The 12471-nt window shown below is 41.7% G+C and overlaps 1 protein-coding gene across 1 annotated transcript; it reads right to left on the reverse strand.

The window, feature by feature from the left end:
• Positions 1-514: 514 nt before the first annotated feature.
• On the reverse strand, positions 515-10687 carry AMMECR1L (AMMECR1-like). The gene is made up of 6 exons (XM_009587586.1): positions 10241-10687; positions 4767-4877; positions 4163-4277; positions 3336-3426; positions 2264-2360; positions 515-1048 (listed from the first exon to the last, which is right to left on the reverse strand). The coding sequence occupies exons 1-6, from the start codon at positions 10645-10647 to the stop codon at positions 937-939; spliced, it is 933 nt and encodes a 310-aa protein (XP_009585881.1). The 5' UTR covers positions 10648-10687; the 3' UTR covers positions 515-936.
• Between the last annotated feature and the right edge of the window lie 1784 nt (positions 10688-12471).

Here is a 12471-nt window from a genome sequence, read left to right on the forward strand (position 1 = left end):
GTCTCACGTGTATGACTACAGTCAATGCCCTGCAAATCCCTCCCCATCCCTAATCCAATCAGGCTCCATTACAAACGTTTGGACACAAAACTTGGTTGTAACAGAGAAAACTGCCTAGGGACACTCAAGTACCTTGTCCTTCGCATACACAGCATGTGCCACGTTGCTCTCTTACAGGCATAACAGCATTCTATTTCATAGCAGGCTACATTACAGAGCACTGTCTAAAAACCCAGAAAACTGTAAACCAAGAGGATTTCTAGAGAATCCAACCTACAGTAGGATCTGATAATTAAAACCTTCTAGGATTTATTTAAATAATGGATTCATCTGCAATACCATCCAAAGGTTTTTCACATCTTTAAGTGTTTTCTGTCCATGAGGATGGGGTGCTATCCAGATGTTCAGCCCTCCCCAATATCATAATGTCCGCCTGTGATGTGTGGGGACTGCAATCAGCTCTTGGTACACAACAGATACCAGAGGTTAAAAAAAATTAAAAAGAACCTAAAAAATGTTTTGTTGGACTCCGTTGCCCAGGCTGCCAGGGGAATGCTCCTACTTGATCTGGGGGGCTTCCATAACGAACAACTCAAGTTTCCGGAGTGTCGGTAACACACAAGAACGGATCAGTCCGAAGTGGCACTTTCACCCTAGAGGTCTTCTGCACCTCACGACAGTTCGTAGGCATGGAGCCCCGATCCAACTGAACCCCCGTTCGGAGGGAAGGCTGAGATAAGGCTTGGGCCCCTGAAGTTCTGTCATGCTCTCATCCTCCCCCCAGGTCAGCTGGAAGGCAGACTTGGCAACGGAAGCTAGCATCATAAAATGGTGCAGTAGTAGAAGTAACTGGACCAGGAAGAAGAGGCATCTGCCCCAATGATGTCGTAGCCGTTGGCAGCAACTGGGGAGTGGGACTGGTCATGCAGCCGTGTGTCAGGAGTAATGATTGTAGAGGGGGGGGGCATGAAGAGTGCCATTCTGGAAACAATGCTGACGGGAAGCCATGTATTCTGCATAACTGATTGTCACCTTCTCACTGCGGTACCTATGGGGACAGCGTAAGAAAAAAATAACGTAAACAGACTACACGATATGAAGGGGCTAGACATAAAAACATTCATCCCCGATCACCTTTTAGCTAACAGCCAAGAGGAACCCCCTAACTTCAAAAACTACTTTGTCTAACATTGCCTCATGCAGCAGTCTGAATAACCCATCTAAGCTTGTACTAGCTTCAGTGTCCCAAAAGCTGAGCCCTATTCAAGGCATCATAATTAAGGGGACTCCTGAAGTAGCACACAAGAAACAAGTTATCGATTTGTATTCTTTTTATCCACTTGCTGTGGAAAAAAAGGGCATGAAAAGTTTGCTGGAAGAAGACCCAGTTTCAGAGACTAAATAACCAGTATTTCATTATTATTTACTTCTGTGGTTATCTTCACATTTGAAAGGCTGGTGAAAGAAAATGATGGACAGTTGGGTGAAGGGAGGTTTATTATAGTATATATGTGACTTAGACCACGTTGTACAATCAGAATTCACAAAACATGAAGTCCCTCTGAGAGACCAGAGATTTCCAGGTGCTTCTAAAGCATGCTACACAACAGATAAGTTCAAAGTGGTCGTGAATTGCACTAAGTCCACATTACATGAAATTTTAATGAAAACCTTCATGCTGTCCTCTCCTGTTAAAAAAAACCCTGCATACCCACCTCATTTCTCCAGAGGTAAGGAACGACCTGATAAATTAGTGTTTCTATACAAAACCAGAATGTCCCAATTTTTACTAACATAAAGGGAGCTGAAACCAATAGGACAGCTGGGGGTATAGAAAAGCAAGCAAATTCTGAAAACCAGCCAGATTTGAGTGTGGTTGGTTTTAAGGCAGCTGTCACCTCCAAATAGCTACACCATCCATAGATGAGCACACTGAGAAAAAGAAGTCCATTGTAAAGACACAGAAAAATCAACCTTTTTAACTTTCAAAGGTTCTGCTTCTTTTGATTTTCATGTGGATGATAATATTAAAACCAGTGGCACTTCTCTTAGAAAATGCTAACTTCAATCCTGCACGGACCAAACACATTGCACTTCATTCCATATACATTATATGTCTAACACGTGGCATTTATGATTTTGCGTTTCAGACTACATCTCTCATCTGAAAGAGGCATGAAGACTTACATCAAGCACAAAGACTTTAAATTCCCCACAAAACACTATAAAGTAAAATTAAAGGACGACAAATATATTGACTTACCTGGTGAGTTTAATCGTTTTCCTAAAATCATTGGTAATTGGAGCCTTAAAGCCACCTTTCCTGAGTAAGGAGTCTATGGTCTGGATCTGATCCCAGTCTATTGAAAAATAGAAACAAGGGAAATTTTTCAATATAAAAATGTTTCAAAAAGATAGAGATGCATTAAAAGGCCTCTAGAAAAGCGACAACTAAACAGGAAACTTTGAGCTTTAGAAATACCAGTGTTGAACTGGACATACATGGTCTTATGCATGCACACTATCTGCACATGTCAACCCCTTTTAACTCATACTGGATCTGCAACGGGCTATAAAACAGTAATTCCATTTTCCATATGGCCTCTCTTCTTACAAAGGTCTGTGCCTTGCTTCTGTTGCAGGGACCCCAAACTGTTTTATCACGTGCCACTCAAGTTTAGCTCTCTAAGCCTTAAAATAAGATAATACTTAGCTCTTTACATAGACAAATTGGGCTCAACCTGATGCTCTAGTGATAGCACAGTGCACTGCTATGTGAGAGATCAGAGTTAAAATTCCTACCTTAGTCTTTTGCCCCAGAGCCAGGAGGATGCGACCACTCCACTCTGCTAGGTGGAGGAAAGGAGGCAATATTTTGAGCAGTTACCATGGTGACCGCTACTATATTTGAGTGGGAAGTGTGCTCCAGAGGGGCCCTGTTTCCTGCCCTCATCTGGAGGATGCTACTTTAGCAAGAATGAGGAGGAAAGGGACTCTCCTGTTGGTGCTGTGCAGCCTGCAGTTATCCTAGTTGGTGGGAGAAACATAGAAGAGGAAAGATGCAATGCTGAATGAAGCTGGAAGATCCATACTTTGAGATCCTCTATTTCTTAAGCCCTAAAACATTTTTACACTAAGATACAGCTGTGCACAGATGTGGGATGAGAGAAAGGCCAGATGAAAACCCAGCAGCAGCTGTATCAGGTGTCAGTTATCCAGATTAAGCCTGGTGGCTCCATGGCACTACTATGATCCAAACCCAAAATCCATAGATTTATGTTACCCAATTCTGTGACACAATGTGTTGACATGTTTGGCTGCCATCTCAAACCCACCTTGTTCCTTAGCAACCTCAGGTAAATACGTGGCTGTGCGTTTGACACCTTTCTCATTGATGAACTCTATTCTGATCCCATGGATCCCAACCTATAGATGGAAATGAATAGCCACGTAAGAGGTGTTTGCTAGCACTGAGTCCATGATCGAGTTGTCATTCCCACAACACTGTGTATCTCTCTCTCTATGGCCAGTTTGGCTTTTGCCTGGATAAGGACATTCTCTCCCCCACTCTCTGTCCTTGCCAGGCAGGTCTCACAAGTAGCTCTCTTAGCAGCACAAAGGATCTCTGCCGCCTTTCCCAGACGAGCCTGACCAGTCTCCCTGCCACTTCTCCTGAAGTAAGTCTTGTCAGCAGTCTGACAGTTTTTCATCTCTTATGTCGGGCAAGACAGACAAGATCTCTACACAAGAGTCATACCTAAAATAACCCAACCACAAAGTCTATTTAATCTTTCTTGAACTAAATGCATTTCCACGTACAAGGTCCTAAAAAACCTTTGGTCTTAACTACTTTTTGTTCCCAGTTTCTATTCACAGCATCAAAATACTTCCCAGGTTTTTACATGTGTTTACACCCATCTCCTATTGGGCCAAATCCATAAAACACTTTCATGTCTCTCTTACTCCCATTTAGATCCCCTCCCAACCAAAAGCATACTGCTAGCCCATCCTCTTCCTCCCTCCTAGTTTTCCAGCCCCATTTCTTCTATTCCCAGTTTCAATGCCTGTACACCCCTGTAACAAATGAGACACGTCACCATGTACTAACCCGAACCCGAATGGAACGAGAGTGATGCAGAGTTCCAAATGCACCTGTTCTCACCTCCCAGTCCAGGTAGTCACTGGCATCCTCAAAGTTAGTGAGGAGGGAGACAGAGCAGAAGAGTTTGGGCAGCTCCTCGCGGGTCAGGGGGGGAAATCGGCTGTCCTTAAGTGCACTAAAGAAAAGAGAAGATATATTGCCTAGTAGAAGCACCAAATTAAAGTGTCAGAAGCTCAATTATTCCCTTTTTGATTATGCCTCTGTGAAGCATGTTTCTCTTTGCTAGTGCAGGGAAAGTGATTTGCATCTCTTCCTAATCTAATGAACTGTAATACGCAAACACTAGTGCAAGCTTCCTGATGCTCTCCTCCACTTACTGCAGTTGGAGAAAAATTATGTGCTACATAAGATGTCAAAACTGTTAGTATGCAAGACAGATTTGACATTAGCCCTAAAACATCAACCAAAATTCACCTGTTGTAAAAGATGTTCCACTAAATCCTGATATATTACCTCACCCTAACTATCATACAATTCTCAGGTTTATTTTATTGTGAAGCGTATTAAATTGAACTATGTCGATCCAACATCTTAACCTTGAATTCTCATAGATCTTAAGCAAATTAAACTAATTTCAGATTTATTTCATTTTCAACATAATTACCTGGTTAATGTGTATTCCCTGAGTCCTGAGTGAAGATTCATGGCTGAAAAGGTCCCGATGCAGCCACGAAGCCGCTTGTCTCGCCCCGTCTTCCACGTCACAAAGAGTGGACTGAAAAGGCAAAAAAGAGAAATACTCCAGCCTCTAGAGATATTTGGTTGCTAAGGGGAGACCAACAAGATGTAAAAAAGCACGTATACATGCACTTGCTTTCTCTCCCTCTAATAAACCCCAATAGGCATGTTTTCTCACCTGCTATCTAGCAATAATAAAGCCCCACACCCACACACCCCCAAATGCAAAAACCAGCATCTCCCCCCACCTTTTCGGCATACTCCTTTCTCTCCACCAGTACTGTGTAAGCTCTCCACCAAAACCTTCCTGGCCAGGCTCTGCACTGTCTTCTAATGAGTGATTTAGTTATTTGACCCCTCTGATTACCTTTGTGAGTAATAGCCTCATTTGGTAGCATCCACTAGTTTACATGACAACCCACATCAAAATTAGTATGGGTGAAGCAAGTAAGATAACTTATTTGTCATACTATTGAACCTGAAAGATCCCCAAGCATTCTACAAACCATCTATAATTCAGGTTTGGGATAAAAGCTTTTCTTTTTTTTTTTTTTTTAAAGGGATAAAAAGCAAGCCTAAGCCTTTTTTCCCTGATATTTCCATGAGGATCTGACTTCTGGGTCCATCCCTAGTGCTCAAACAGTTTATGTTCACATCTTTTGCTTACCTTACATTTGATTTATATTTACACAGATTCTCCTGTTGAACACATATCTAAATCACTATATTGTTCCTACTCAATCACACAGATTTCCACTTTCCTGTCTACTATCATGAATTTACGGGCATAATAGTAGATTCCCAAATTCAGCAGGCTCATTTCAATCTGTTAAACTAGAAGCCATGATTAAGCGCCAAAAAGCAAGAAGTTCAGAACAACAGTATTCAGAAGAGCTCTATGAAGAGGTAAACAGGTAAAGACGACTGTGAATATTGAATGCAAAAATTTCACTTCTACAGAAGTAAGTGAAGTTGCAAAACAGCTGTAGAGAGAAAGAGTAAAGAAAGGCCAATGGTGGCTGCAGCCATACAAGAACATCCAAACTTGTGGAAAATTTTGCAAGGCAACTGATGATGCTGATCTAATTATAAAAACAGGATGACTGATCTTACTTTTTCAGATTACATAGTACTGAATACAAGATGTGGTCACTTTGAACCCAAACATAAATGAGAAAGTTAGTCATTAGTGATTCCACACATCAGTCTATGGGTTTCTATTGAACTTTAAAAGATAAGTAATATGATAGAAAACATTCAGTGTTAAGAAAACAATTTTCTGAAATTAAACAAACATTGGCAGGAGTTCTAAAACATGAAAACAGAATAACCAATTCTACATCAGAGCGCAGACACTTACTTTCCTCAAACTCTTGAGGCTCTTGTAAGCAATATATTTTTGCAGCAAACATTACAAAAAAAGTGAAGGGATTCTGTTTGGACACAAAACCAGCATGGAGTGTGGATGATTTCTCAAATACAGGCAACAGAGCTTCTTATGTCTAAGTAGTCAGAACATAATTTAAACTGCAGTGATAAAGCAATGCCCAGTGATGTTCCTCAGAGCAACAATGGAATTAAACTCTATCACAGCATATATCCATCATTCAGGATCTAGTTACCAGCTCTGACCAACGGCAGAAGTACTACCCAAAATAGCAAATAGCCTTTAAGTGATAATTGTGAAGTACTTTGCCCACAAAGGAAGCGGAAACATTCTTCCACAGCTATCAGCCACCTTATGGTTGCTTGACCAAGACAGAGGATTTACTGTTCTAGTTTTCCAACAACACTTCAAGGCACTTGCAGGGTATCATTCCTCTACGCTTTCATCTAGCTACCATATGTTTAAACAGAAAACAGAAACAGAGTGTAAGAAAATACATTAGAAAGCTTACCAAAAAAAGATACTAAACTTACAAAGGAGATTTCTGAGAAACATTACTGTCACAAGCTCAGTGGAAATTTAGCTTAATCTAATTAAAGTTTTGAAACCATTACTTAGCCCATGTGACACTCACCCCAAACAGAAAAGGGAAGGGAGAAAATAAAAAGCATCACTGACAGAATACAAATCTAAGTAAGCTCCTTCTCTTCTCGGATTCACAGGTTCACATTTCCAATTCACCTCTTTCCCCTCCCTGCCCCCACCCCCCAAAAGATGTTTCCACTGAGCTGTGACACAGCTTTCTGTGTCTATAATAGAAGAGATATTACCAGAAAGGACAGGATAATTACATTCAGAAGGCTGTCATATTTGAAAAGGTCTTAAAGCACATTTTTAACAATTTTTCACTGTGGTCATAACAACTGAGGCAGGGAAAAAAAAGATTATGATTTTGTACAAGTATATAAAATTTCACTATTGTAAAGTTTTTCCTGGTAGAAAAGACTTTGTTTCTATATCTGAAGAATAAATGTGCTTAGCGAATTGCAGGTGCAGCTGACCATAAGCCAATTGTTCCACAGCCCCTCCCCGAAAAGTGTATTTCCCAGATGTGCTGAGAAAAGTCATGACAATTTTTTGCCCATGCTCACCCAAGAGCACTTACCAGTACTTTGCAGCCACATCCTGAGCACATTATGGCAACCACTTCTCCCCCAGCCACAACATCCTACTTAGGTGTGTTTGATGAGTTGGCTAGGCTGAGGGGAGGGGAGTTCAGCACCTAAAAACTAGGTTCTCCAATTGCAACTACAAAGGGAATTTTGAAGTAGCAAAATACAGTTTGTTCAAATCAGAACTTAGCTCGTACTAGCAAAAAAAGTACAGATTTATTACAGTACGGATTTTATGATGCAAGTATCTTATTATTTGTCTTTCATGGCAACTGGAAACTTGCATGGTGTAGTTTTAGTTCCAGTTTGTAATACCTACTATTAAAAAAATCAAAGACTGAAGTACAAAAGTGGAAGAAGTAACCATAGTTAACTACTGGCATGCTATACAGGTTCAAAATTGTCATTTTTTCAGGAACCTGAACAACAAGGGGGTATTTTCTCCATTTATCAAGTTAATTCAGACATAACTACGAATCTTGCAATGCCACCTTCTCTACATTGATTTGTGAACCTCGCTGCTAACATGTACGTAAGGTTCCTTACTCCATAGGTATCTACCAGCTCCATAATTCCCATCCATGTGCACATCCTCTCAAGCTCGTAATTGGAATTCACAGTAGTTTTCAAGTCATAACCCTGTAACTTTTATGTTATTACCCTGTTTATGCAGAATCCTGACCTTCACGACTACTTCTAGCTTTACTTTGGGGTTCAGCACCAATTTAAAAGATCTGTTTTCTGAGAAATAGGTCGGGATAAACCTGTGCATCCTTCTGTTCCTTCCATCAACAGTCTCTTTTCTGTCTGTCCAGAGAGACTTCTGGTATATACCTTTGTTTTGTTCAAAGATCTCTTACATCGACATTAATGTTGTTACAAAGAACAAAATGCAAATTATTTATGTATTTTTACTTTGCTTGCTCTTATATTTGATAACATTTGGCTTGAAGTTCATTACATTACTGTCTCAAGTGTGACAGATCATCCCTGTGTGCTGCTCTACAAGAGAGCAAGCCCCATGCTCTTCCCTGGGGTACATACAACTATTTGCTAGAAGGAACAGCATAGATGCTGAAACACAAGAAAATTCAGGTAGGCATTTGCCCAGAGGGGAAGAAAAGAGAAGAGCTGGTTTTGCTTTGGAGTGCTGATCTAAAAGCCTTTTAAATTATCAGCAGAGAAATACCCAGTGAACTATTTTTTACTTTTCAAATTCGGGCATAAAATTCAAACAGCTGAGATTCCTGAAAGAACGCCCTTTCTGAAACTAGTCGACAGAAATGGCAACGAAATCCAGCTAGAAATCTCCTTTAACACCAAAATAATGAATCTGTATAAAATAATCTCTCTTACTGACTTAAGAACAGAACAACAACAACAGAAAAAACCCCTTTGCATTTCAAGTGACAAAATAATAAGCAGACTAACATATCATTTTCTAAAAGGAGCCTCCTTAGCTTAGGTATGAAAAACAACAACAGAAATATTTCAGTTTGGGGAGTCCCGGGAACTATTCTATATTCTAGTCCAGAGTATTTCTCCATTCACATGTATCTACAATATTAAACAGCTTAGTCTGCGGTAGCATTCAGAACATGTATCCATAATCCTGCTCGGATAATAACTGCATGGATGCACAACCTACATCCACACTGACAGCCAATAAGGTGGGGAGACATTCAACACACGGAAAAAGTCCTTGACCTGTTTAAGCCATTGTTCCTTTACATCGATTTAAAATTCATTAACTTAAATTAAGGATGTCAACAACTTTTTATTGTATCTATTGTTCTGGAGGTGGCCCCTGGAGGAGTGTCAGAAGATGTATCTGTCATTGATCTTTCCCATATAATTCTTCCACCAAACATTTTAACAACATTAACATTTCCACACCTACGCATTCAACCTTCAGATAAACATTAGCTAAATCTCACCAAAGTGAAACACCTTCATAAATCCTTCTCCTCACCTCTTCTCATACACACCTCCTTTCTTCTTAACCTTGGTATTGCCCTTGAAAGTTAACTCTCCATTTCTCCCCATATTGCCCAACTAGCACTACCTCCGTAATACAGTTTTTCAGTTCCACAGCTGGCAAATTTTTGGTTCCCCTCCCTGCTAAACCCATTAACTCGGACAACTGAACACCCTTGTGAATGTCCTTGTTCAATTCTCACCAGCTCAGCACTTGTTTCAGGATGTTTCAACTTCTTTCTTTATTCTCTTCCACTTGCTTTACAGAAGGAAGTCTCTCTCCTTGTCCCTTCACCAAGTTAGTGCCTGACCTTAGAAGCAGGATCCTCTTCAAACTAATGACATTATTTTACTGTTTTCTGAAAACTCTAATTTCAGTTTCACTCATTCTTTTAGTACAATTTTACGGGAGGCACAGTGCAGTTAATTTTTTGCAGAGCAATCTATTTACAAAGAAGGGAGCAAACTTTAACAGAACGTTATCATGAAGTGGGTTTGCACTCCTTGACAAAGCACGCAACGTCTCACGCAACACATCAGATGGTGAGCTGAAGAAGCACCGCACTTCCTCATATTCTGCCTAGCTCTCTTTCTGTAGAGCTAAGCACGTTCTCCCTTGAAGGCCACTCTTCAAAGCTCCACTCATCTCCACCAACAAACATTACGGAATATTTTTACTCTTTGGTGCACTTAGAGCGCATGACTTTTTGTTTCCGGTAGACAAAGCAAGCAGCAGAATGCCCCCCTTCCTCCCTGCATACCAGTTTTCCCATTTTCCAGAGGAAACCCTTCACTTCTCCCCAACCAAACCACAGCTCAGGATGCTGGTTACTCAGCTTTCCTCCCGCACATGGATTTACTCACTAGGGGTCATTGGTAAATCGAGGAAGTCGTGGCTGAGGGAAACCATAGAGATGACAGTAGAGTACATCAAAGCAGTAGCAGCACATCTCCGCTGTCACCACCAGGTTCTTGGTGCTGTTGGCAGTTCCATTGGGCCGAGTAAGTGGGCTCAGAGCTCCTGAAGTGGGATTCATTCGAGTAATTGGGGAATTTCCTGGGCCCAAAGTCAAGTCAGATACGTTCTCCCTTCCATTATTCCCGTCTGTGTGCTGGTGGTTCTGAAGAGGACCTGAACTGGAGCCTGGTACAGTTGTGGCCTGATTCCCATGACTGTGCGTTCCACTCCCAGACAATTTGGGCTTCTTTACCCCACAACAGCCAGCTGCCAGCTTGGGCTCAAGTGGAGGAACACAGCGTCTTTTTCCCATCCTGCTTCAAAACTCGCTGCCTGGAGCACTGCAGAACCCTGGCAAGGAGGGGGCAGGGAAAAAAAAAGCAATACAAAAACAGTTATAGGTGAAAAACCAACAGCTGCTTCCTTGCTTCTGCTAAGGTGTCAGAGAGGTTTGCTTTTGCAGAAAGAGGAAGAAAACCCATGCAACTACATACAGAACTAAAACCAGTTCAGCAAGCAGAATGAGTGTTTTGACACCTAAATTGAAAGTGTGTACACAACATGCATGAAATCACACTTTTAAAGTTATTGGTGAGGTGTACTGAAGACTGTAATAGGCAGCTCATCACAAAAAACCCATAACCAGCCTTCCCATAAAGGGAATGAAACTGTGGGAGAACAGAAGAAAAAAGACAAAAAGACTTTGGACTGGAGATATATCCCATCCGCTACTTTTCTGGATCACCCGTTCCCCCTCGGCCAAAGCCCACACCAACGTCAAACAAGCCATTGAAAAACCACAAGCGCCTTTCCCTTCCCCATTCATAACAGAAGAGTGACAACAACTCCGAATGACACCTTCAGGGTTGGACTCCCAGGAGTGCTGTCCTTGATTTAGCGCTAGCCTCAGCAAGACACAAAGAGAAGCTACAAGCATTGAACCACCATTTTCTAACCAACAGACTATTTTCCAGACCCCAAGAACTAGAACCTGCATTTGCTTTCCACCATTAAGTAAATCAACAGCGAACACGTAGGGTGTGCAGTCGGGATATGCAGGGGAGGAAGAGCTGAAGACTCTGCACAGTCTGAACAGAGGGAAGTGGTAATGGCAGGAAACAGAGCATAAAAAAACCCCCAGAACAGTGTTTTGCTTGCAAAGAGAATGCTAGCTCTTGCATCACAAGAAGGGGTGGAACAAATACAGGGAGGAAAGCCTATGGAGACAAAAATGAACGAAGATGATAGGCAAGGACCACACATCAATGGTAGGAACCTAAATAAGTGTAATACCATCGTCACCATGAGATCTAAACACACAAAGGGAAGGAAAAACAGTTCCCCACCTGTCAAATGGGGCTAAAAGCACAGACACGTAAGTCACAGAGAACACCATGGAAAAGTGGCAGTCACACTCGGCTCCTGTGAGTAGTGGGCTACTGCTTTAACCACCAGAACATCCCTCCAGCTCTTCCAAGTATTCAACCGATGGCTGAACTGACAGCACATACACAGAACAGAGGGGTGTGACATGCGCTGAATTCATGCTGTGACAACTCCCTTCCTTCTCTGCACGTGCAAACAATGTAAACTTCATCCGTGAAGTTTTCACCAGCCATCCTAAGAGTCATACCATCCTGAACTGAACCGGCACTGGGATGAGACGCATTGAGAGACGTGCCTCTCAGCACAACACACGTACTCTTGCAGTGCTTACTCTGCTTAGGAATCCTCACCTCAAGGTTTTAGAAAGGTAAACTGCATAAGGAACAATTTACAAGACCCAATGAAAATTATCCTTGTTCCTTTGATGTCTACCTTCGTAACAAAAAAAAAAAAAACAAAAACAAATGGAAAAGTATAACTTTGACAGAGTAAACATGTAATTGTCTTCAGTGCCTATTGAAAGTTACGCTACTGTGGCTCAGCGAGGCTGCTGGGATAGATGAGCCTTTTCAAGTTATCGCTGAAGGCTGGCCGCGTTTAGGGGGAAAAATAATGCGTTTACGCGTTTGAAACCGTAACTCCTCATTTTAAATTGAGGACGTGGCGGGGGCAGCAAGAGGTCTTCCCCATTCACCGTCCCGCCACCGCTGCAGCAGGCAGAAGGGGCCTAACAAAGGCGGCTGCACCGATC

Source organism: Fulmarus glacialis, unplaced genomic scaffold (assembly GCF_000690835.1).
Source record: "Fulmarus glacialis isolate BGI_N327 unplaced genomic scaffold, ASM69083v1 Scaffold32430, whole genome shotgun sequence".
NCBI classification, from domain to species: Eukaryota; Metazoa; Chordata; class Aves; order Procellariiformes; family Procellariidae; genus Fulmarus; species Fulmarus glacialis.

Coding starts and splice junctions, on each gene's coding strand:
- AMMECR1L (XM_009587586.1), bottom strand. CDS start 10,647: ATGGGAAAAAGACGCTGTGTTCCTCCACTTGAGCCCAAGCTGGCAGCT. Junction 3,427..4,162: donor GTGACTACCTGGACTGGGAG/GTGAGAACAGGT, acceptor TTCCATCTATAG/GTTGGGATCCATGGGATCAG. Junction 1,049..2,263: donor AAAACGATTAAACTCACCAG/GTAAGTCAATAT, acceptor CTGTCCCCATAG/GTACCGCAGTGAGAAGGTGA.